Below are 26741 nucleotides of genomic sequence, written 5' to 3' on the forward strand. Positions count from 1 at the left end.
AATGTAAACTGCTTTTTGAACCTATATCAACGTGTAACTATTGCAAAATTATCCACACATGCATTACTTTGTGAAGTCTTGCATTTGAGAGTATATTTTACTTACCTTTGGCAAGTCCTGCTTGGTTCTAAAAATAAAACACCTTTTTTATACTTACGTAATTGGTCTGGATTCAGTCTAGCTAATTTAGTCTCGGCTATACCTCTGGGGGCTCCCTGGACTCTGTGCACACTATACCTTACTTTGGTATTGTATATACAGAGCCAGCTTCCGACAAGTACACACTACCAAAGAGCTAATTTAGTGGGTCAGCATCCTTGACTCCATGCGGCAGAAACCTAGGGAAGAGGATGTGTTACCAACCGAAAATTGCTAGGAATAAAATCTCTCTGACCGCAGGTAACTATTAACGTTACGTTATGTGAGTGAGACTTGTAGAGTGCAAACAAATCTGGTCTCTCTGCAGTTAAAACGCATGATTAGTAAGACGGAAATAAAAGAGCCTGGTCTTGAGCAGCTTTTTGAAGCAGGAGAAGTCAGGGCAGGACTGAATGTGAAAAGGCAGTCTGTTCCAGTAGTGGGGAATGTCCACCATATTAAGCCATGCATTTGAGACCTGGGCATCGCAAGAGTTGCCCTTTGGACTTGAGGTTGCGAGTAGGCAGATATGGCCGGGGTTTCACTTTAAAACATATGACTAACTCCGGTTTCCTGGCCTGTGCGCTGATATATCCTGGTGAATTGTAATTTTAGAGATTTTAAATCTGGAAGCTGATTTTTGTTTTGTGATTCCGTTCCTTTGTCTCCACTGGCTGTCTTGGATTGTTGGTTTTGGGACGTCCAGGTTTCTTTGACAACTAATGGAGCTGGGTTTATTTCTATCCTTCAATGACTGAAGCCTGCTGACCTCCACTAGTACATTTCTCCTGTGCCTGCGCAGGGTATTAGGCCCTCGAAACAGAAAAAAACTATAGTCATCCGAAAAAGTTAGTGCGCCCTCCTGCAACTTTAATTCCAGCCTTGGGTTTGAGGAAAAGTTCATGGAATCTCAAAGTTGTGGAACATCCAGAAGCAAAGTTTCTGATCATTTTCAGAAACATTTGCACTTGGGCACAGTTCATCTCTCAAGTATTTAGACTTAGTTCCAAGCTTACTTGAAAAAAACATAACCTCAGCGGCTTCTACTTAACATTTCTACCTGCTCTGAGGTTTTTACTGTAAAGGTAAAGTCTACGGTAGGACACCCAGCTGATGTGTCGGGGCTAGTTGAACCCTCATTATCTACATCTTCCAGCCCTGCTGTGATGAAGATTTTGCACATCCTAACGTTTTCAGAGTCTGAATGTAACTTTATTGTCCTAGATGCATTGCCAACTGTCTCCACACTAAGCTCCATTTGGGATTGGCTTTGAAGAGTCCCTGGGTCCTGATGTATCATATATTTTAGTGGAGCTGTTTCTGTTTTTGTGGTTACTCCTGTTCTATTACAGTGACTGTTATTGTTTAGGTGTTGTGTATGTGCCACATCCATTTCTCAGAGGAAACATTTTCTGTTGATATAAACTACCACGGGTAAGTCATGTATTTCTTGCAGTACCTACTAGGTGTCAGGAATGTGACTGAGCTCACACACAGCTTGCTTCACTTCACAGTTCTGTTTCCTGTATATTAATTGAACTTCAAGGTCATCTTTAAAATTAGATTTCTGTAACATGTTATGTGATCAATTTTGCACCTCCCAAGGAGCTTACCCAACTTCAATAAATTGTAAACACTGATATACTATGTAAGTAGTTGGAAAGGGGAAACGTACCTTTTGCACCAACCCTTCTAAAGCAACAATGACCCTCCACACAAGTGTCTGTTGCCTATTGAGTTACATTTCTATGGAATACACTGGACTTTGTTACGTTTTAGATAACCGATTCATTACTTTAAAAACAATTCTAACTTCCTATTATGTATGTATTATTGTTGAAGTTTGTGTAGAATAAGAATATCTTTTGCCAGCTAAGTCTAATAGCTTCCCACATTATTGCTGTTTCTTTTAAAGACTCCTTGGAGAGTTCATTTAAATCATCATAAAGCTCAACAGTATCTGAAACCATGGTTACATAAATAGTCTTTCCACATTTGGAATCCTGTGCTGCTGATATATCCTCAAGTCTTCCATGGATCTTGTCAGTTGGTAGTATTTTCTGTGAAAAAGGACAGTCAACATATGACCCTACTACATATCTGATAGAGACATCTAGCCGCAGATTCCTTAACTTAGAATTATCCCCAGGCATCAGACTGGATCAGAATTTTTTTTGCAGCATCTCCTCTACGCGCCAGGGGTCGGCACCTCACGATCCCACCCTGACGTCGCCCACGGACATGACATCAGTGAGATCATATAAGTCCCTCCCGGCGCTCTGAGGTCCGTTTCCTTTTCTGCATGCAACGCGGATCCAGAGTAAGCGGTTCCTCTGGCCTGTTTCAGGCCCCCCTTTGACGATTTGCATCTGGAACCGTGTGCAATGCCTTCGGACTTTAAAACGTGTGCCTCCTGTTCGCGGCAAATGTCCGCGACGGACCCACACCTTATCTGCATGTGGTGTCTGGGCGAACACCATGACTTGATGGATTGCGACGCCAGCCAACACCTCAAGCCAAAGTCCTGGCGGGAGCGCAGGATGAAGCTACTTTCGGCTCGCCTGTCCCGGTCGGAGTCGTCAGGGCCCCCGGCCTCCTCTTCGGTGGCAGGTCCCGGTGACAGTTGGTTCCATTTGCAGTGACGGTCGCCGTCTGGTTCCCGTGTGCGTCGCTCGCCCCTTCCTGGTTAGTCACTGTGCATGTCGCCGAGGTCCTTGACCTCCCTTTCTTCTGTCGGGGGCACTAGTTTCCGGATTTCTCCGGACGTGCGACTCAGACCCAGATGGCGGCTAATGCTGTGGCCCTGCAGGCGTCCCTTGGGCCACCTCCTCTCCCTTGGGCATCCTCGGACCCTCCGCTACATGCAGGGTCTTCGGTGGACTCGCCAGTGAGTTTGCCCCCAGTGCCAACTGAGCCCCTTGCCTCTAGGAATGATGGAGATATGGCGTTGGCAGGGCGCAGCCTGGCTGTGTCCCCCTCTTCAACCCATAGCACCCCTACCATGCCGCATAGTCCTGTGGGGCTCCCTGTGGCATCGCAGGTGGTTGCTGGTGCTCGCAGCTTGGCTCCGGACCTACCTGGCCCTTCCAGACAGGCGGCTGCCTTTTTGGAGGTCGAGCCGGCGCTGGTTCGGTGCCATAGGCTTGCCTCCCCGGCATAGGCTCCATTCCTTACTTCGTACTCGGAGCCTGTTGTGGTTGAGGCTGAGTCGGCGCCGAACGAGGCAGGGTCGGCGCTAACCGAGGTTGCCCTGGCGCCACCTCGATGGCAGGATATTGACTCCTGGGGAGGGAGGGGGGAGTTCGGCATCACCTCAACGTCTGGCGACGCCAGATCCGTCCTTGCCTCTTTCACCTTTGGAATTTGTGGCCCCGGCGGATTCCCCGCCTTCCCAGGAGCCCCATCAGCACCCTCATTCGTCAATGGGTCTTTCTTCATTTGGACATTGGTCTCATCCTCCGTTCATTGGACAACCGAGGCTCAATTTTTAGAGCCCTCACCAACGGATGAGTTACTGTCCCCACCTCTGAGGGCTACCGAGGCTGGTGCGGCGTTAAGAGTTTCCGCATTCTGAGTATACTGCTCCCTTCTGTCCCCCTGCTTGTTGACCCTCTGTTGGATGTCCTCCACCACGGTTCGAGGAATGTAGTGCCGCTTCTGCATTTCGAAGCCTCTCTTTATGATGCCCTTTTGGGCACCTGGACTCGGCTGGTGTTGGGTGATCCGGTGGCTCATTCTATCATGCACCGCCACCGCCCTGCTCCAAACGATCGAGTTTGCTTATTTGTTCACCCAGATGTTCAGGGGTTTGTTCTGCAAGCTGCTTTCCCTTCCTTGCCTCAGCTGCTGCTTCGGGAGTCCAGATGGCTGGAGTCGTGGGGTCGTAATATTTTCGCCTCCACTAGTGCAGCTCTTCACTCACTCAATGAAGTGTGTGTCTTGGCTTGCGCTACTTCTGCCCTTTGGGACTCTGCCGAGTCTCTTTTATCTTTCACCTCTGAGGGCGCTCGTGTTGACCTCCTCCATCTTATCTGTGACTGTCATGATCTGGGGTAATTTGCTATCCGCTCAGCCCTGTATACCGCAGATTCTTTTGGTTGAGCTATGACTGGTACGGTTGCACCACTAAGCCATGCTTGGTTGCGGGATGGCGTCTTTCCGGAGAATATCCCGGAACTCCTTGTTGACCTACCCTTTGATGGGGTCCTTTTGTTTGATACCCACGGCCATTCGGCTGTTCAGCGCCTCCTTGCGAGCTTTCGCCCTCCCCCCATATGTCTGTACTTTGCAGGTCTCAAATTGTCATGTTCTGGGGTGGTTACCCTTTCTTTTAGCGCCCACCAGTTGCACTATGCGTTTTTGAGCTGGCAGTAAGCCTACTGTGACGGTGTTCCGCAGGTTGTTTGTGTTCTGTCCTCTGACTGTGTTTTAACCTAAGAGATGTTCCCCTGTTTTTCTTGGGGGTGTGATATACTCCAAGTGAGGTACCTGTATGCTATTGTGTGGCTCCGCTATGCGCCAGGCAGGCGTGGAGATCCCTTTGGGCTCCCTACGTCTACTGACGCCATTATCTTATCGTTGTACGGTGTTCAGTGTTGTGCCTTTTGGCGCTGTCTCCTATACGCCATGGGTCTCACCTTGCTTGAGCCTTGCATGTGTGCCTCATTCTCCTCTTCTAAAGGTTTTCAGTGTATTTCAACACGCTTCAAAATGCGGCTACCTCCTGCCACGTGTGCACTAGGCGGGTTCCTCCTACAGTGCCCGCAGCTGTGTGGTCGTGGCTCGCCCCCTCTTGAGATATATATATGTATATATATATATATATCCACAGATTGCCCTTTGGGTGTCCCTTTTTACACACCTCCACCTCTCTTCGCTTCTGCGAGGTCTGGTCCTATATCTCTGTTTTTCAGGGAGCAGTTGAGTGCCTTGTACTCAAGCTTGCCCTCGTTCTGCACGGCAGTGTTTTTTCTTAGCACGTTTATAGTGCACTTCAGTGCCTTTTCCTGCATCTTTGGCAATGAGGGTTCCTAGCGTTCCGCTCCCTGGGGTGGACCTCTGCTTCTGGATGCTCTTTTTTTGGAGTTCCTCTACTAAACATTCCCTCTCTTCTGTGGGGGCACATTACTCCTCCGGATCAGAGGTGGTGGTCTGGAGATCTGAGGTTCTTCTCAACAGCTATGCGTGTTCTTCTTCACAGTTCCTATTGACACCTTCGGTGCCTCTGGTGCCACTCCCTTCCGATGTGTCTTTTTCCTTTGGATGGCAACCTAATCTAATTCTGCTGTGCCTGCGGGACATCTCCTCTGATGCAGGTCATCCCAGGTGCTGCGCTCTGCGTCTCTGTCTCTCGTGGGTAAGTTCTCCACTTAACCTTCAAACTGCCTTGTTGGGCAGTCCCTTACTCATCTTAGTTACGCCACTGTGGCTGTCTGCTCTGTGCATGTTCTCGTTGTGGTCCGCCTCAGCGTGCTTCAGCCTGGTACTATCTGCCTTCCCCTGTCGCCTTTTTGTGACTTAGGTGTGCAATTGGCGTGTGTTTTGTTCCCGCCTGTACTTCTGAGACATTGCTCAGTTCCTGCCTCTGACCCTCCGCTTCCTGGATGCTGCCTCTCCGACCTCCCTTTCGTAGGCTAGCCTGGTAGACTCTGTAGACTCTGGTTACGTCTCTACACGTTGTCCTCTAGCTTTCTTTGGGGTCAACTTAGTGCACCATTGAGCTCTGGGAGTAGTCCGTCTTCCTCCCTTCGTTTTCAACTCTCTCTTCTGGATATGGCTACTGCTGTTTCTACATCTCATACTCACATGGGTATTGTGTTGCTCCATTCTGGCAGTCTTGTGATACCTTGTCTCTGGTTGTCTTTTGCTCTTCCGAGCTGCTTGGTCTGCTGACTGGCTGCACCGCCACAGCTTTCACCACAGTCCGTCACTCAGTGCTTCAGACACTTTCTGTTGTTCTTTCGCAGACCCACCTCCCCCTTGGGGTATGGCTGTGGTATCTATTCTAAGTTAAGGAATCTGTGGCTAGATGTCTCTATCAGATGTACGAGTTACTTACCTTCGGTAACGGTGTATCTGGTAGAGAAGCTGTCTAGCCAAGATTCCTTTATGTCAATTTTGATTTTAATTTGTAGGGCGCAACAGCTACCCCGAAGGTAGTCCCGGGGCCAGCCAAAAAGAGTCAAAAGGAGCCAAAGAAAAGAGCCAGACAAGGGAAAGTTATTGGGTAAAAAAACAGGTTTTTAAGGATTTACGGAATTTTACGTAATCGGTTTCACTACGGAGCGATATGGGGAGAGACTTCCACAGTGAAGGTCCCAAGCAAGCAAACTATCTACTGCCCATCCGCGACAATCTGATTCTGGGAACAGAGAATTTCTCCTGGGTGGACGAGCGGAGGGGACGTGAAGGTACGTAGGAATGGACCAAGGTCTGTAGGTACGAGGGGTGCCTTTCCCGCTCTGATTTTGAACATATAGCTCATTAACACCCACCCATCCTCCCCGTTCTGCGAGGACCTTGCCAGCTGGGCTCCTCCACTTTTCCTCCTTTCAATTGGCATTGGTTTTTATCCAGGGTGCTCACATTGGTTGCGACCCTTTTAAGAAGTTCCATATGCAGCTGCCTCCCTCCAGGTGGCTTCGTTTCCTGTAGAGCTGTGCTTTTTGATTCACCTTCACCAGGAGATTCTTCTTCTCCTGTTGCCTTCCCTCCCTCTCGCCTTCTCCATCGACTCAGGGCTCTTGTCTCCTCCACGGTCGTTTTCTTTGGGGATCTGCTGGGCTGCGCTTCATCCTTCCATTACTAGAGGGGAAGTGCCATTCTTTTCATGCCTTCTTGCTGTAGATTGTTGTTCTTCCTGTGCTTCGCCCTTGTTGACCAGCAAAGGTCTACGTTGAAATAACAGTCTGCCTTTTGTCTGTCGAGATTTTCTTCCCTTGTTACTCAACCTCTGAGGAGGGTTCACGTTTCGCTTTGCAGGGTTGTTTCTCAGAGCTATGCTCTGCCGTTACTTCTTGGTTTGTATGTAGACAGTGTCTGATACTGTCTTTTATGATGATGTTTTGCACCATCCGACTTCTTTATTTTACAGATTGTTCTCCTCCTTCGTACACTGTTCCCATACTTTCACAGTTTTGTTGATGGCTCCGCGTTGTGCAGTGGAAATGTTTTTCCAAAGAAAACTGACGCAGCTTATATGACCTCGCTGACGTCACGTCCATGATCGACGTCAGGGCGAGGGTCGTGTGGCGCTGTCCCCCGGCGCGCAGAGGTGCTGCTGCAAAATGTTTCCGGGCCCAGTCTGATTCCTGGGGATAATTCTAAATTACGTAATCTGCGGCTAGACAACATCTCTACCAGATACATCGTTACTGAAGGTAAGTAACTCGTACGTCAGGGTAGGTCCAAAGGCATTTGGAACAATTATAAAGAGTATTGGGGAACCTATTTATACAGTTATTGACAAGAACTTCTTTTTTTCATGCAACTCTGCTGTTAATTACTTGCGACACAGCTTATGGCACATGTGCTGTTCTCTTTTTAGCCATTTTTCTGATCAAAATCAGTGCAGAACTTAAAACTCCAGTGCAGAACAGGATTGCTGAATCTGTGTTGGTACAGGAATGTCCTCAGCTCGGTAATACAGTCATGTAACCCTTCCTGTGAGTAACACAGCCTTATTATATCAGTTATACTGACATTTTTCCTTTGGCCTAGGCAATCTAATAAGTTATGAGAGCCAGAGCCTGGCTCTATGGTCTGGAGGAGCTCACAATGCTTGCCCTCGAGATGACAGAAGGCTTCCTACCTGTTTTCTGAGACATGTCAGCAGATTTTTTCAAGTTAAAGGAAATCTTTCATGTAGGGCCTACGCTATTGTCTTCCAAGTGCTGCTCCCAAAAAGGCTACTGAAAGCCAGGTGCAGAGCTTCACATTTGATTGTGCCGATCTTGTAGGTGCTTCAGATGTAAACACCTCTAGTCACTACCTGTTGATAAGAGTCTTTCAAGAGCCAAAGCCTATGTCTGCTCCACTGAGTAGGAATACACAAAGAAGATGAAGCTCTCTGAGCCATTTCTAATTCTCTGACCGTGAGATCCACGTAACCTGCCTGGAACATGACTATAAAAGTGAAACCCAAGCTTTCCCGCCCTGTTCCAGTCTCTTCATTGGCCAAGGAAGGGATTACTTAATAGAGTGCTTCACGAAATCTTAAGACTCTGGGCTGGTGTCTTCTACAGCCAGTCTCCCTGAAGTGAAAGGACATCACCTGAAGCCGGCAAAATTGCTGCAAGGAGCTATGGGTCTGCAAGTCAGTCAGTCAGTCAGTCAAATACACTTTATTCGATTTGTTAAAATCATAAAAGGCATAAACATTTGCATACATTCATAAAAATAAAACACTTTATGTATTTACAAACTCAGTGCAAAAAGCTTTTATGAAACATATACTCTACCAAATGAATTAAAAATAGATAATAAAAACAATCAGAATAATACATTCAATGGTGTATTCTTCGTTATAATTCTAATTGCCGCCACTAGAAAACTAGCGACATGGAAAGTAATGCGGGTGCTACCCAGCATCTGAAGATGGATGAGAGCAGGTCTGACTTGGATAAAACCAGCCTCTTTCAGAATTGTAGCAGATATTTTTCCCTTATCCCCGCATAGTGCCCGCAAAACATAGTGAAATGCATAGTGTCTTGTTGCGAAAAATGATCGCAATTACAGGGCGGGCCATCTTCTGGTTTACACCACGATCTGCAGATCACTTTGAAGTTGCTGGCTTGAAATGGATGGGAAAGAGTGCCTGCCCCACAGGGATACAGCTGCCAAGAAAGAGACTCTCAGCTTCTCCACCCAAGGGCAGCATCAGACATTTTAGACTGCCATTGGGAATTTTAACCCGTACCACCAGAGTTTGTAGTGGGTTTCCCTGACCTAACCTGAAGTCACTTGTTCATCTTGCGAGAGATGTGGATGCTGCTGGGATGATCTGATCCTTGTGTTCTGCAGCTTTCGGCGACCATTACCTGAAATACCCGCAGATGTGAACCGATGTGATTTGAGGTATACACTTTTATGAGCAACTGTAACCTGAAAATACATCAGATGCGAGTGACTGTTCCGATCCCGTTAAGAACCTCAATGTCATGCGGCAAAGTTACAGGTGCTGACTGCCAACTGGCACAGTTCTCAATTAACATGCCCATATACTACCATTGTCCCTGGGCAAATTGAAGTCCACCTCATGAGCTACTCACGAGCATGCTCATTCACTGGGAGAATCCAGAAACGTTGTGGCAGTCACAACATTTTAACACAAGTACTCCGGACACACACTCATTGCATCTGAGCTTCAGTACCCAAGCTGGTAACTTGTAATCCTATGAGGGCCACTCTCATCCAACTTAAGCTAATTGGGACAACGCTTCAACTTTAAATATTTGGTGTTAACAAGGTTCAGAGCCAGACTTAAAACTCATCTATTTCCTAAAAATTAACTCCGTTCGCCCGACTCATGGTCTTTCTTGATGGGTTGCATTTGCAGTCAGCGCGGGGACACACAGTTTTGTGCAGCCAGGCGCTTAATAAATGCTTATTATTATTATTATTATAGTACATTTGTAAGGACTGACCTGCAGGTCACAAAACCAGAGAAGCTACTTGCCTACTTACTTACTTTATTTATTTATTTATTTTATTTAGGCGTTTTATAAAGCGCTGGCACGACCCAGGGGGTATCAGAGCGCTTTACAGCATAAACATATCCAACAGATGGCAGGTTCACTATCATATGTTTGTGTATTTGTTAGTGAACCAGCACCTTGGCTTACATTAAACTTGATTAGTTTCTGTGTAGAAATCCCCATAATGCATGTGTAGGAACTTATGTCTTAATTATTTCTGTGTGTAATATTGCATTTTGGAGTGTATTAAAGTACTTCTCTTTCTTACAAAAAGAAGCAAAGTCTTTTTAGTCTCTACACCCACACTGCCTCACTGAAAAGCCTTGGACATCACTATTAAAGGGTAAAGTGCTGGAGGGGTGTATTTGGTTTTCAGTTTGCAGGAACTTAATAGGTCAGGCTCCTGGATGAACAGGAAAAAAGGCCCAACCTCCATAGTTGGTGCCCTATAAGCCCTGCTTGCCCTGTGACCCCTGAAAGAGTTCTGAAAATTGGTGTTTTATGGCACATGTCCGGAATGTAATATTTTGTAGGTAGGGACTAACCACTATGTCCATCAGATCTTGAGAGGTTGCCTGTTTGCTGTAAAGAGCAAGACTGTCTCTGATGTACCTTACTATCTTCATTTATACTCCACTGAGGATCTCTTTTCATTGCATATGGTATGCCATAATTTGTTATCAAATGTACCTACTGCCTTTTCTATGAGTAGGTGCCCTTGTGCTTCGGTCACATGTACCCCCTACTGTTACGTTAAGCTGTATAAAAGAAGCCCTTTTGCTATCAAAATCATCACAGGTATTTTGCATTTTCTGTGTTGAGGGTCTTGTAAAATGTCGCCGTACCTCTTGCTTTAATGTAGCTTCACAAGGATACATTTGTAGTTTTTTTTTTAGATTATTAGACAGAGGCTGGAACATTTTTCACTTCTTCTTTGGATCCCCCTGCTCTTTCTAGATCCATCATTACATGAGCTCAAGAACATAGTTTGATACTTTCAAAGGGGTTCATACCTACCGAAAAATATACTCTTATCTGACGACAAAGTCTTACCCGCGCCGACAGGACCAACAGGTTATAGGGCGTTTCATGAACTTTATTCTGGAGGGCTACTTTTGGGAGAAGAACAAAAGGGGTCACTGAACCCCTTAAGACCAGCCTTACGAACAGAAGATAGACTGGTATGAGAAATTGGGTGAATTCAGCCGACTGGATACCTGTCCAGATATTGGAGGAGGGAGCATCTTAAGCAATGGTAGTGCGTAGGGCAGCCGAGTCCTTGACCTCCAGCTACCCTCAGTGGCAGTCAAAACTAATATCTTGACAGAGGTGCTACAGCCGGGAGCTTCTTCTTCGGAACCCTTGTTCCCTTTTCACTGATGTGTTTCTGGGAGCATGGTCTAAACTCAGCATAGAGGCTCTGTGAACAGGACGAACGCCCGCCGCCACCTCCCAGCCCTTGGTGGGCCAAATTTCCTCACTATCCACCCCACCCCAGAGAGCCCGGTAGTCCAATCCTTTACCTCCCATGCCGCATTCTCTGCCGCTCCCCGAGACATGGAATTCAAGAATGTGGACAGTTGGGGCAAGCCTTGCATTGTGGTTGGTAAACACTGCTTGCTTATTGGACCATTGTTCCTATTCTCTGTGGGAAACTGCTGCACAAGTGCTGACACAGATCCCGGAGGAGGCCAGGGTCATCCTCTCCCAAGCCCTAACAGACCAGAGAGATGCAGCAAAGAACGCCATTTGATGTGGGTCACACATGACCAACTTGCTGGGCAGAGCGATTTCTACAACGGTGGCAATTAGATGCCAAATCCTGGCTGAGAACATCTGGCTTTTCAGGGGATGTTCAGGCTCATGGACATGCCCTTTGATGGCACCTGTCTCTTTGGAGACAAGACAAACACGGCGCTGGAGCGCTTTAAGGACTTATGGGTTACAGCCAAGTCCTTGCCCCCCCCCCACTGCCTCCCGTGGCTATGGAAGGGGCTTTCAACTGCACCAGCCCTACCCCAGCCACGCAAGTTTCACAACCCCTGCGCTGACGAGGGCACAGTTCTTTGCTACCCTGTGGGTCAGGTAGCCAGAGGTCTGGTCAAGCCAGGCTCCTCCCCTCCCCCCCCCTGGCAGCTTCAACCACCAAAACCTCCTAGTCTCTCCTGCGCCCAATTGCTGACAGGATCCGCCACCACATCCACCACTGGCACACATTACTTCAGAGAATGGGTTCTCCAGACTATCCAGAGGGGCTACTCCCTCACTTTTGACACCATCCCTCCCTCCATGCCTTCATCCTTCAACCCGGTACAAAAGGGGGTGGTGATGGACGGAGCATCTGAACCAATCAAACACTCACACCTAGTCAAGAGATCTGGGTTTAATCCATCACCGTTCTTTAGGCCACTCTGCCACCCCAGTTCAGACATGGCCATATGCAAATCAGCCTGACCCTCTGCCTCATGGGAACAGTCCAGCCCGAACTGCCAAGCCATGCCTTCCTTAGACCGGAAACAAGCTTCCGAGGACCGGTTTCTGGCATTTCAGCCATCTTCAGCCCGGCTTGCTTGAATCCAGCGGCAAAGTGAGCAAGGGACTCACGTCTGAGCATACCCTGCCAACTTATGGCGAACAAAGCGGTACAAAAGGGGGTGGTGATGGACGAAGCATCTGAACCAATCAAACACTCACACCCAGTCAACAGATCTGGGTTTAATCCATCACGAGCTTTAGCCCACTCTGCCACCCCAGTTCAGACATGGCCATATGCAAATCAGTCTGACCATGTGCCTCATGGGAACAGTCCAGCCCGAACTGCCAAGCCATAGTCTAGATGTCCGAGGGAACTGCATGAGACCTGCAGTGGTGGCTGACGAACCGCGATTGGGTCATAGGTAGACCCCACTCCCTTCCCCAAGCAGATCTCACAGTACAGACAGATGTGTCACTTCTGGCATGAGGCTACAATCTAGGAGAGGTGGAGATCAGAGGACTCTGGTCTCCAGTGGAATCCAGACCCCACATCGCCATGTTGGTGCTTCGAGTGATCCAATTGGCATTGATAGCCTTTCTACCCTATATTAAAGGAAGGCTAGTTCAAGTTTTCACAGACAGCACCACCGCTTTGTGGTACTGCAACAAATAGGGCAGAGTAAGGTCGTGGACTCTTTGTCAAGAGGCCCTGCATCTCTGGACATAACTGGAAAGCAGGGCATGTCCCTGGTGGTTCAACACCTGGCAGGTTCTCTGAGCTCCAGGGAAGACAAACTCAGCCTTCAATGCCAAATGGAGAGAGCCTTGGTTAGATCTGTTTGCCTCTGCAGAGAATGCACATTGTCAGCAGTTTTGCACGCTGGAGTTTCCACGGTGGCTCTCGCTCGCAAACGCTTTAATTCTTGAGTGAAGCTGAGGCCTTCGGTACAACTTTTCGCCCATACCACTCCTGCCCAGAGTTCTCGGGAACCACAGCCCCCAGTCATCCCTTTGTCTCCGGACTGGGCACAGAGAATCTGGTGTCCCGAGCTTCTACAAATGAGCATCAGTCCTCCTATCAGGCTGCCCCTTCAGGAGAACCTTCTGTCGCAGGAGCAGGGGAAGGTTCTCCATCCAAACCAGTCCACTCTATGCCTTCCTGCGTGGAATTGAGTAGCAGCAGTTGCTAGCTTTCAACCTTCCTCTCGTAATGTTATTCTGGCAGCCAGGCGTTCCTCTATTAAGACGGTTTACACCTGCCGGTGGAAGAAATTTGTAATACATTGTACAGAGAAGTCTTTCGACTCTCTTTCTGCTTCCCTTACTGATGTTTTACTTTTTATTTTGACCCTTGCCCAGCAGGGATCTGCTCTGGGCACCCTGAAAGGGTAATTGTTTGCTTTGTCTGCTTTCCTGAGGCGGCCAGACCAACTCTCTTTATTTAAGTCACCCATTGTATATAGATTCTTAAAATGCCGGGACACGTTTCCACCTCCCCCCTTTCTTATGCCTCAGTGGGACCTCAATTTAGTTCTCATTTTCCTCTTGAGTGCTCCTTTCGAGTCCCTACACAATTGCCCCCTCCAGCTGCTCACAATAAAACCAGCCTTTTTAGTGACTATCACATATGCCAGGAGAGTGAGCGAGGTGCAGGCTCTATCGTCCAAGCCTCCTTTCTTGACGATATTCTCTGACAAGTTGGCGCTTCGCCCTAGTCTCTCTCCTTCCAAAAGTGGTAACACCTTTCCATGTCTCACAATCTGTCACCTTGCCCACTTACTTTGCTCCTCCGCACCCCTTGAAGAAAGAGGAGCGACTCCACCCTCTGGATCCATAAAGAGCATTGTCATTCTACCTTGGCCGGACAGAAGAGTTCTGAGTGGGCGACCAACTCTTCGTGGAGTATGTTGTTGCAAAGAAAGGTTGGGCAGTGCAGAAAAGGACCATCTCTCGATGGGTCATTTTCTGCATCAAGATCTGCTACACTTTGGCAAAGAAGTAGTCTCTTAAAGACTTTAGAGCTCGTTCCACCAGAGCAAAAGCTGGTCCCCAGTCATGGAAATTGGTCTGGCAGCAACATCGGCATCCCTACATATGTTTACCAAGCATTACTATCTGGACAGTCAGGTCTGTATAGAAGGTAATTTTGCCCATTTTGTCCTGCAGGACTTTCTAGTCTGAAACATGTCCGCAGCCCCTCCTCCAGGAATGGTACTGCCTGGATATCTATTCAAAGGTAGGAAATTTTCATGATAGATGTGTCTATCAGATGGAAAAGTTACTTATCTTCGGTAGCGACCCACCCATCCTCCTTGCACTGCAGACAAGTTTCTAGATTCAAGGTTGTTCCCTTTCAGTGCCCTAGTTTTCAAACACACCAATGTCAGTACTCTTCATGGCTCCACGTTTCTGGTGTGGAAAGTAACTAACATTAGTGTGTCGAGGTGGCGCCTATATAGGTGACGTGGACGTCACTTCTGGTGCGGACGACGCCAATGACATCACGCGGAGCCAACCGATGCCACCTACCAGAGCGCTGACGCCTGGAAAATTCAAAGGTAAGCAATCTGCCTCTAGATTCTGTCTCTACCAGATAAGGTATTAACGAAGGTAAGTAGCTTGTCCATTAATCTCAAGAGTCTGGCTGGCGGTTTATCCTGCATATTAGTATTGTTTAGCTATTTTACCTTGAGATTTGTCACCAGAGTTTTAATAAGATTTTCATTTTCTTTTAGATGTTGCTTTTCTCTATTTCTGTGCTTCAAATGCAATATATTTCTGATTTACGATTGAGCATGTTTAAAGCTTTGTTACTCAACCTTATTGCTGCTGTTCATCCATTGTGAACACTAGTAGGTTTTAGTGTTGACTGCGTCACAAAGTTCTTTATAGCTCATCTGCAGATTTGCTCCTGGAATAATAGAAAATAAATATTCTTAAATCCATCCTTCTTGTACACTGATAGCTATCCTTGTGCTGTCTCATTTACTTTAAGTATTTCGAGGAACAGTGTCAAATAGCTTTCCAAAACTACTTAGACACTTCAGTTTTCAGATTTAGTTCTTTTATCAGACAAAATAAAAGCCCAGTCTTGTTAATATTACCTATAAATCATGAAGTTTAGGTTGAAAAAATATATGTACAAGACATTGTAGCCCTTATTTCATTTTTTATTTCTTTATTGAGTTTAAAACAACATTAATTCAATAAGCAGTCACAGATGAGTTCCTGTCATAACAGTGTATCAGATTACGTTTTTGTGCACCACATGATTTAGATAGTACCTGGCGATTCCATATGAGCCACCTCTTATAGCCAGCTCTGTGGCGGTCTTGTGGTCCTGCGAATCACCCAATATTCATGACGAGTCCGAATTTCCAGAGCATCAATTTTTTTTTGTTTTCACCGAAAACAACAAATACGATGTTATTGAAATCATTTGTAAAAACTAAAAGCTCAAAACGGATTTGAAACCCCCCCCATTACTTACTATTGGTTGGCTTCCACGTTACAATTGTTTCCTTCCTTCTTGTTGGTTAGTGCCTCCTGCTCGCTCTTCCCCTAGGTGCTTCTAGTGTTTCACTGCTTTGGAGTATGGACCAAGTACAGTTCCCTTTTTTCGAGCAATGTTCTTCCACTCGTTACATCCTCATGCAGGTTCTTTTTTTACATGAATCTATCAGAGTTCTGCACTCCTTCCCCCCTCCCCCCTCCCTCCTGTCTCCATCCTCCCACTGTCTGAGCTCTTGGTCAAACCTGTCTGCTATGTTGCTGCTCATTCTCCTCCAGTACCCCCTTTGTGTTGCTTCCCCCCCTCACCCTCCTCCTCCTCTCCATTGTGTTGCTACCCTCTTGCTCCTTGCCCTCACCTCCCTCAGTTTGCTTCCCCTACCCTCCTTCCACTCTCTGTGTTGCTGCTTCCTCTCTCCTCCCCGCACCTCCCTCGTGTTGCTTACCTCACATGGTTTTAGACACATTGCACAACACCACCAGCTGCTGTGCAGCATGGTTTGAAGAAGAAAAGGGCTATGACGCGTCAACACTGACCGAGTAATAGCTTTTTTTTCTGTACAATTAGCCATGTTACATAGCACCCTGCGCTGCTGTGCAACATGTCTTTAAAAAAAAATAGACATAGCCAATAGACCTCGCATTGGTGAAACCTTTCGGCATTGCCAGTGCTTGTTCTGGAAAGGAGCCCCAGTAGTTTCTCACTTCAGATCTGGCAGATTTATTTGTAATATCTTTTTAGCACCATCTGGCAAATATGTTCAGCATGATTCTTGAGAAGTTGAGCAATAAAAGTATCCTACTAACAAAATGACTACTTTTTTATTTATAATACAGAAGGTGAAAAACTACCAGGGCCTGTTCCAAAGACCGTACAGAAGCAGAGGAGGATGCTGGAACGATTAGTTAGCAGTGAATGTAAGTAGACATTTTCGTAAGCGGTGTAAATGTTGGGTGTCATTTTACTGTTGCTTAAACTATAACTTTGGCTTAGTTCTACCCACAGGTGAACTCAGTTCAATGCACTAGCGCTGAATGTAAAAGACAGGTTATTGCAGCTCCTTAGAACCCTACCCAGTACATAGTTGAAGTAGAGTTATTGCTTTTGAGTTACTTTCAATCCATGTAATGGGATCAAGGTGCACCATGGTAACAGAAACAAACCTATTTTGTTATTCACAATATCATACACACATTGTACTAAGAAGAATATACACTTTTAACTAAAAGCATTTCTTACAACTGGGTGAACCGGTTTCTCAGCACATCTAAAATAACTACACAGGATATCTTAAAAACAGCAAGAAAGCATGTTGGGAATAATGAGAATCAAATTAACATTTCTAACATTAAAATGTCATCTAAAACCTAACACCCTAATACCTACTTCTATGTAGTATGCTACGAGTGCATGGGGAGTAGAAAACTTGCAGTCTAGAGTTTGTGCATACTTTGTATCAGTTTGAAGGCAGTGTTTTCTGAAATATGCCATCCTCATTAAACATGCAAGTCATTCATAAAGGAACACTCAGGGTAACAACACGCTGTGCAATTCACAATGGATCGACTGTGGCATATTTTATTCGACTGCTGCTTGTTTTAGATGCATAACAACCATTGAGATCTGTGGTTTGATTCTTCTGACTCAGTTGACTAATTTTGGACATTCAGTATTTGACTGGGGATATATATATATATATTTCCTCTTTAGAATTTGATTTTCAAAAGAGATTATCTTAGTTGAGTGGTCACTTAGATATCATTGTTGTATGAATTGTAAATATTCAAGGAATACCAAAGAAAAGTGTCATTTAATTTTAGTTATTCTGACCCTGTTATATACATCCATGGTTTGGATATAATTTGCCTGATACTTTTGATATTATAAATTCTATGGAATAATTGAAATGTATATGAAAGTACGCCTTATATGTGTTTGATGGTGTGTATGTAATGAGTTAAGCACATATTTATTTTACTGCCTTTTTTAAAAATCTTCCTTAAGGGGATTCTTTTGTATACAATCACTTTCTTAAAGTGGCATTTCTAAAATAGTAACGTGAAATCTAACTTTATTAATGAAGAGAATTTGTCATTACCATTGCAAAGATGTAATACATGGTACAACTACTACTTTCCGATTAGTAATTACAGCTTAAATGTGTTTTAAGGAATTCCCAATGTTAGCCTCACAGTTGGGAAAAACTAATTTAGCTGTTTGTCACTACCAGGATATGTAAAACTTAAAAGTACGTGTCCCACCTTTTATTTACCCAGCACCCTGCCCTTAAGGCTGCCAAGGGCCTACCTTAAGGGTGACTTATGTGTAATAAAAGGGTTTAAAAGTTTAAGGTTGGGCAAGTGGTTTTAAATGCCAAGCCAAAGTGGCAGTAAACTGCGCACACAGACCTTGCAGTGGCAGGCCTGAGACCGCTTTGACAAACTACTTGTGTGGGTGACACAACTAGTGCTGCAGACACACTAGTAGCATTTAGATGACAGGCCCTGGGTGTATAGTATACCACTTTACAAGGGAGTTATAAGTGAACTAAATATGCCAATTGGGTATACACCGATGTCACCATGTTTAGGGGAGAGGCACATGCACTTTAGCACTGGTCAGTAGTGGTAAAGTGCTCGGAGTCCTAAAGCCATCATGAAGATGTAGAAAAAAGAGGAGGTAAGCAGGCAAACTGTTTGGGAAAGACCACCCTAAGGATGACAGGTCTAACAAATACTATCCTAAACCTGAGGGCTGTGATGGTACAATATTCTCACAATAGCATCAAAGGTATTTCTTCTGCCTGGCTTGTAGCTTTGTCAGATGAACCTGTATCGAAAGTCGACATTGCAAGTTTAGATATCTGAGCCTCTAAAAAAAATCTAACATCACATTTTAGTGCTGAGTACTATAAAGAAACCTGTTCGATAGAGGAACCACACAGTTGAAAAATATCCATAGTATGCCCCAGACTGGTGAATTACTGCATGGTCTAGAGGAACCAGCTACACAGATATATCCATTTGCAAAGAAAAATATGTGTTTTTCCTTGATGTAAGAGCTGGACATAAATAAACATCAAGGCCTTAAAAAGCAGTTGGGAATACACTTGTACTTGGAGCAACATGTGAAATATATGAATTACCACTATTAAGCCAGTTCAAGCCATGCACAAGGGCTGAGCATAAATGTGCCAAGAATGGCCACAATATATAAAGATGTTTGTATTATGCCGGACGACACCACCATGCCATGGCTGTTAACGGTATGTGTAAAATTGCCACCATTTTGACTTGGTTTGCTTTGTGTATGTTTTTCATAGTGAAACTGTCATATTGTCTCAAATGTTCCCACCATTATCCCAGTATTTGCCACCACAATGCAAGATATTGTTGTGTTATGGGTGTTCACAGTATACACTCAAAGAACTTCTGCCATTATGCTAAGACCTGTATCACACTATGTGAGATGACCATCATGCAATGTGTGCCTACATTATGGCTCTAAGGGATAGCTGAGATTCTTCTTAGTGGTCACATTCATTCACACATGCATTCTAACATTGATACACAGCCCATCAACACATAGACTGAGGGCACACTACTCTAATGTTACCCTTCTATAGCAAAGGCATGCATGCACAATACCTCTCTTTCCTATTTACCCAAAAAAAGGTTACAAACTGGTGGCACTGATTACCAACACAGAGGCATTGATTTATTAATCCCCTTACAAATACCCAAGAGAGCACTGCTGAAACATCAGCACAGTGCAATAGTAGATCTGATAGAGACTTCTACCCATACATTCCTTACCTTAGAATATTTCCAGGTGTCACTGTATCTGAATGATTTTTGAGCAGTAGCCCTGTGCGTTGGTAGGTGGCGTAATAGGTCTTGGTGTCGTCCGCACCAGAAGTGACGTGCGTTATACCTATATAGGCGATACCCCAGAGCGTTGATGTCAGTTCTTTCCATTCTGCGCCAGATAGCGCTGATTGGTCTTAGCTGCCCTCAGTAATTTCTTTACTGCCTTTTTGCGACTTTTTGTCAACTCTTTTTGAGAGTTTTTTTCTCCAGGTTTGAGGAATGTCACCCTAGAAACTGGCTGGTTTCAAATCATGCGGAGCCTGTCACAGACAGATGTCTTTGACAGACCGTCACTTGGTTTGTTTGTTGTGCTGGGAGTGTGACCACGACTTCAAGACCTGTGAGGGCTGCTATGCCCCGCCATCTGCCAACTCTGCGACTCTCAAGATCTTGGTTGAGCATAAGGTTCCAGTACAGTTCGCAGAGGCACATGTGGTGATTGTGTTCACACTTGAAGTCTTTGGGGAAATCCCACAAGCTCAAAAAATCCAAGTTGAAGAGGTGTTCGAATTTACTGCACAGTTCAAAGTTATTCAACAAGGCTCTGGAGCATCAATACTCAGACCTTGTGGTTTGGCGGGGCCTGAGTCACTGTCTGATCCACACTTCCCTGATTTTCTGGCAGCCGAAGTGTCCCCTACCCAGGTCAAAGAATTTTATGAGACCATGCACCTCCTATTTGGGCGACCCTCCCCTCAGGAGGGCATTTGTGCCACATGGGTTTAGGGAGGCCCTATTGGATCACTACCGGTGGGTTTGCCCTTGGTGCCAGTCAGGCCCCATGGATCCCTTGCTGGTTCCAGAGTGGAGCCATTGTTGAGACTGAGACCTTCTTCGATGCCCGCTCCAGTGCCAATGCCCCCGGCATCACCAACGCTCCTAGCGGCGCAATCCCCATCCTCATTACATGGAGCCGGATGGGCGTCGCCTATCGTCCATTTTGTCGCTGGCCTGGACCATATTCCTGGGCGGAGTCAGGGCCTTTTACTATTGATAGGCATAGCACAGGAGAGGAATGAGAAGACACTTATGGTCACCTGTATCCCTTGGAGGAGGAGTAAAACTGGCAGAGGTCGGTGGGCTAGACACTTTGCCTGACACTGGTCCGGTCTCTCCTGCTTCCATTGTGCGTAGGGTGGCTGAGGTCTTGGAACTTAACCTGTCCTACGTGGCAGTCAAGACAAACATCTTGACAGAGGTGCTTTAGACGCCTCCGAACTTTTTCTCCCATTCAATGAAACCCTTATTGGCTTCCTACTTGAGGCCTGGTCCAGAACCTGCACACGGGCTCCTGTGCATAGTACAATTGCCAGCCGCCATTGTTACGCTCCTGCAGACCCCAGTTTCCTAACCCAGCACCCCTCTAAAGGAGCTTGGTGGCTCAAGCCTCCACTTCTAGGATCAACCCTTGTGCTTTCCCTACAACTGCACCGCAGAGGAAATTTAAAACTACCAACTTGGTGTGTAGAGTGATTTCATTGTCTGTGTTCTTGCGGCACATCACCTGGCTGAGAACTACTGTTTTTTTTTTCAGGGGATGTCCAAGCCTTTGATGACTCTCGCCTTTTTGTAGAGATTATGGACTCGGCACTGGAGCACTTTAAGAAGAGCAGAGCTAGGGCCAGGTCCTTGGGCTTGTCTATGGCCCCCTGTCAACCCCTGTAAGCCTTCCGCCACTTTCCTGGCCAAGGAAGGAGTCTCCAACGGTGTCCATACCTTCCCAGCTACCACGACCAACATGCTTCCCAGTCTTTTTGTGACGAGTAGTCTCATAAACTATGTGGGACAGGCAGCCAGAGGTCGGGTCAATCCACTACCCTTGTGGCAGCAGTGGACTCTAAACCCCTTTAGTGTGCCCTCTGACTATCATAGGCATCCAGTGGGAGGCAGTATACTACCGCCATCACTTGCACCACTGGTGTTAAGTAAGATCGGACTATTTTGTCAATATTCCAAAGGGGCTACTCCCTCCCGTTTGTGACTACTCCTCCACCCATGCCACCCACTTACGACCGGCTGACAGAGGACCACCTCTCCTTGCTCTGTCAGAATCTGGCTCTATTGGCCAAAGGAGTCATCGAGAGGGTGCCGGCATCAGAAGTAGGTCATGGTTGCTATTTCCGCTACTTTCTAGTGCCCAAGAAGGACAAAGGCCTCAGATGTATCCTTGACCTGCCCCCTCTCAATTGCTTCCTGAAAAAGGAGAAATTCAAGATGCTCAAACTTGCGCACGTTCTGTCTGCCCTGGTCCGAGGAGATTGGATGGTAGCATTCGATTTGCAGGACATACATATTTCCACGTTCCCATCCTGCAAGCCCACAGATGTTGCCTGCGGTTCACAGTTGGCCAAGAGTACTTTCAGATTGCCCTGCTCTGCTTCAGCCATACTAGCATACTGGTGTGTTCATGAAAGTGATATAACTGGTTGCAGCTCATCCGTGGAGGTTGGGGATTCTATTCATTCCCTACCTCGACAATTGACTGTTGAAGGCGGACTCTCCCCATGCAGTAGTCTTCCACATCCATACCATGGTGAACCTTCTGCATTTGCTGGAACAGGAATATGAAGTGGAGGATAATATCCCCTGGGCGGTTTTATGTGCAACTGACTCACTTGCACCCTCTTCTCTTCCCCCGCACAGCCCAGCGCTCGGTCAGCGACTTTACCTGAACCAGAAATGAAATCAACCATTGAACCGGATGACTCTAGATCATTGGACACACAGGGAGCAAATCAGTGAACCACACTTAAGGACTGGCCTCAGAAAGCAAGAAAAAAGAAGTCACAAGCCTTGAAGGAGGTACTACAACAGAGAACTTTGAAGAACCTTGGAACCTCGCGACCGATCTGGTTCTTCTCCCGGTGTTGGCAGAAAGGAAGGACCAGAGGCTTAAGTGATCCCAATCCCGTAACTGCAGGAGGTCAAAATCCAAACACCCTTTCCGACAATAGCTACAGAGGCACCACCAGGGATTTCTCTGAACCGGCGTCTCCTGATTCCAGTTGGACAGGAAGACTACTCGAGCCCACAGCCTGAAGCACCGCCCCACCATGTTTTGGGAGAAACTTGGCTTAGCCAGGTACAGGGCCAGCTCTGGACAGAGGAAGAGGGTAGGAGGGTTTAATATCTCTGAATCTTCTATGATATTTTTCTTTCTTTTCACACTGAATTAGCGGCTTCCCAAGGTATGTAAAGGAGGTTGTCAACTTCAGTTATATTAAGGAAGGAATCCTTATTTCTGTCTTCTCTCGCGACGTAAACAAATTCTTATTTCTTTTTGTGATAGGACCACAGGTGTCTATTCTTTCGGTGATTAGTCTATCGCTTAACCAATAGGGTAAAGTGAAGTGACTTACCCTGGTATTTAATTCTTTTCTCAAGGACGTCCTGAAACTGACTTGACGATTTCACCAGGATCAAACTTGAAAAGAAGCAAAGAGTTAGTCATTAGGAAAGTGGACAGACAATTAGTGTGTGTGATAATAAAGAAACACCTCAATTCAACTTTCAGACTTTGTCGTCATACTTACCCGCACCTGACAGTAGGCTTCATTATCAACGTGCCGAAGTCACACATACTCTCCCTCAGACGCTCCCTTTCATTGGAACTGTTCTGAGCTTATCTTCCTGAGCAGCGAGTCCAGAATATTCAGGCAATGAGACAATATTTCAGCCTCTGGCTTAAATGTCAGTGAGAAACACTCTGAGGTTGTTGGGCCTCGTGGCCTACTGAATCCTCCTTGTGACTTATGCCCGTTGGCATAACAAAGGCTCTGCAGTGGACCTGAAGTCCCAGTGGGTGCAGCATCAGGAGAATATCTCCAACATGCCCTAGATTTTGGATGGAACTGCAACTGCTCTGTTGTGCTGGCTGACAAACAGCAATTGTGTCAGTGGCAGACCCATCTTCCTTCCCAACTGGAGTGGACTGTGGTGACAGATGTTACTTCTGGGATGGAGTGGCTATCTGGGGGAGGCGGAGATCACAGGACTCTGGTCTCCAGCAGAAACCAGGTTCCACATCAACCAGTTGGCTCTTCGGTTTATTTTCTTGGCATTGAAAGTCTTTCTTCTTTTGAACAAGGAAAGGCTGATGCAGGTATTCCCGGACAACACCACCGCAATGTGGTACTGCAACAAACAGGGCAGATGACGTTGTGGACGCTTTGTCATGAAGCTTTGCATCCCTGGACATGGCTAGCACGCCCGGGCATTTCCTTGGTGATTCAACACCAGGCAGGCTCTCTGAATGCCAGGGCAGAGGAACTCCGCCGAAGATGCCTATGATCACGAATAAAGCAAAACCAAAGGGGATGATGGACGGAGTGTTGAACATTGCAAGCACTCAGCCCCAGTCAACTGATCTCCGCCACCCCAGTTCAGACATGGCCATATGCAAATCAGTCTGACCCTGTGCCTCATGGGAACAGTCCGGCCCGAACTGCCAAGCTACGTCTTCCCAGGACCGGAAAAATGCATCCTGAGACCGGTTTCTGGCTAATCAGCTGTCATCAGCCGGGCTATCCTGAATCCAGAGGCAAAGTGAGCAAGAGACCCACATCTGGGCATACCCTGCCAACTTAGGGCGAACAAAACAAAACCAAAGGGGATGATGGACAGAGTTTTGAACATTGTAAGCACTCACCCCTAGTCAACTGATCTGGGTTTAATCCATCATCATTCTTTAGCTCACTCCGCCACCGCAGTTCAGACATGGCCATATGCAAATCAGTCTGACCCTGTGCCTCATGGGAACTGTCCAGCCCGAACTGCCAAGCCATGTCTTCCCTGGACCAGAAACAAGCATCCTGGGACCAGTTCTGGCTAATCAGCTGTCATGTGACCCCATGGGGCACAGGATCAAGACTGATTTGCATAAGGCTGGGTTCAAACCGGAGAAGCATGGTGAGCAAAAAAACGATGGATTTAGGCCCTGATCTCTGTACAGGGGTGAATGTATGACATTGTTCTACATTCTGTCCATCAACTGTTGTTTTTGCATTTGTCACCCTGAGTGGGACGGTTATGCTCAGATGTGAGTCCCGTGCTCTCCATGCCACTGGAATCAAGCTACCCTGGCTGATGAGGGCTGATAGCCCGAAACCGATCCTAGGATGCTTGTTGCCAGTCCAGGGAGGACCTGGCTTGGCAGTTCGGGCTGGACTGTTCCCATGGGGCACAGGGTCAAGACTGATTTGCATATGGCTGGATTCAAACTGGAGAGGCATGGTGAGCAAAATGTTTTTGCATAGGATCACGAATAGCGTCTTAAGTTGGAGGTGGTCCAAGGACTCCTTCAGCAATGGGGAGAGCCTTGGTAAGATCCGATCAATATCGCTTAGAATGCGCGATGTCAGCAGTTTTGCACGCTGTAGTTTTCATGGTGACTCTCACTTAGAGATGCTTTTTGGCTCGAATGGAGCTCAGACCTCCTATACACCTCTCCGCCAGTACCGCTCTGCCTAGAGTTTTCAAGAATACACGAACCACTGGGCCCAAGTTATTCTGGTGGCTCCAGGTTAGGCACGGAGAGTCTAGTATACTGAGCTGTTGAGCATGACCATCTGTCCTCCGATCAGGCTGTGCCTTTGAGAGGATCTTCTGTTGCAGCAGCAGGGGAGGGTTCTGCACCTAAACCTGCGACCCAGACTCAGTAGCGGCAGTTGACAGCTTTCGACCTTCCACCCGAAGTCTGTGGTGTTATTCTGGCAGCAAGGCATATCTTGACCAAGTTGGTATACACCTTCTGTTGGGATACGTTTGTGACATGGTGTGATTCCCACAACATCAACCCCCCCCCCCCCCCCCCCCCCCCCCCATCTGCATCTCTGTCTCAGATTCTTTTATTTGCTCTTATCTTTAGCCTTGCAGGGATCTGCTCTGGGCACAGTTAAAGGGCCTCTTTAAGCCATTTCAGCTTTTTTGCGGGTCTCCGACCAACCTTCATTTTTTATGTCACCTGTTGTGGCTAGGTGTCTTAAAGGCTTGCAGCACATGCTTCCACCTAGGCCATTCATCATGTCTCAGTTGGATCTGAACCTAGTTCTTACTTTCTTGATGTGTGCACATTTGCCCTCTTAGGCTCTTGACCATTAAAACTTTATTTATAATGGCCATAACATTGACTAGGAAGATCAGCGAATTACAGGTGCTCTCGCACACCCTCCATACACTACTTCTACCTCGACAAGTTTGTTTTCCGGACACGCAGCATCCTTCCTTCTGAAGGTTGTGACTCTGTTCCATGTAGCACAAATCATCACCTTGCTCCTCCTCATCCCGCTGAAGAAGAGGAGAAACTTCACCATCTGGATCTAAAAAGAGCATTGTCGTTTTACCTACACTGTACAAAAGACTTCCAGGCGGACGGTAAACTCTTCGTGGGGCATGTTGGAGCTAAAAAGGGGAAGGCTGTGTTGAAGGCTGTCATAATGGATAGTGCTCTGCATCAAAATCTGCTGAGCATTGGCCAAGAAGCAGCACTTTGAGAGTTTGCTTGCCCATTCCACCAGAGCTAGGGCTGCGACTACTGTGTAGCCCACAGAGTTCCTGACCTGGATATCTGTCAGGCAGCAGCATGGGCATCCTTGCACGTGTTTATCAAACACTACTACCTGGACAGTCCGGTCCGTCGTAATGGACATTTTGCCCATTCGGTCCTACAGGACTTTTTAATTGGCTTCACATAACCACCTCTGGGGAAGGCATTGCTTGGATATCTATTCTAAGGTAAGGAATCTGTGGTTAGAAGTCTCCGGCAGATGAGCAAGTTGCTTACATTAGGTAACTCCTTATCTGGTAGTCACTTTATATAGCCACAGATTCCTTACCAATCCTCCCGCTCTTTGAGCCAATTGTAGTAAAAGGGACACCCTTCTCAGGACATTAGTTTGTCCACACCTGTTCTCATTGTGACTCTGTGCTATTGGTGTGGAAAGTTACGAAGTAACTGACGTCAGGGTGGCGCCTATATGGGTACAGTGTACATCACTTCCAGCACTGATCCCGATGCGGAGCTGACTGATGACATCTGCCGGCGCGTAGAAGTAC

The 26741-nt window shown here is 46.7% G+C and overlaps 1 protein-coding gene across 1 annotated transcript in view; it reads left to right on the forward strand.

The window, feature by feature from the left end:
- The window catches only part of WFS1 (wolframin ER transmembrane glycoprotein), a 330063-nt gene that overhangs the window by 228179 nt on the left and 75143 nt on the right, over positions 1 to 26741 (forward strand). The window contains exon 6 of the mRNA XM_086964111.1: positions 16656 to 16736. Coding sequence (XP_086820237.1) covers positions 16656 to 16736 — 81 coding nt within the window. The remainder of the gene's footprint in view (positions 1 to 16655; positions 16737 to 26741) is intronic.

The sequence above is a fragment of the Lissotriton vulgaris genome, chromosome 3_2, assembly GCF_964263255.1.
Source record: "Lissotriton vulgaris chromosome 3_2, aLisVul1.2, whole genome shotgun sequence".
Taxonomy (NCBI): Eukaryota; Metazoa; Chordata; class Amphibia; order Caudata; family Salamandridae; genus Lissotriton; species Lissotriton vulgaris.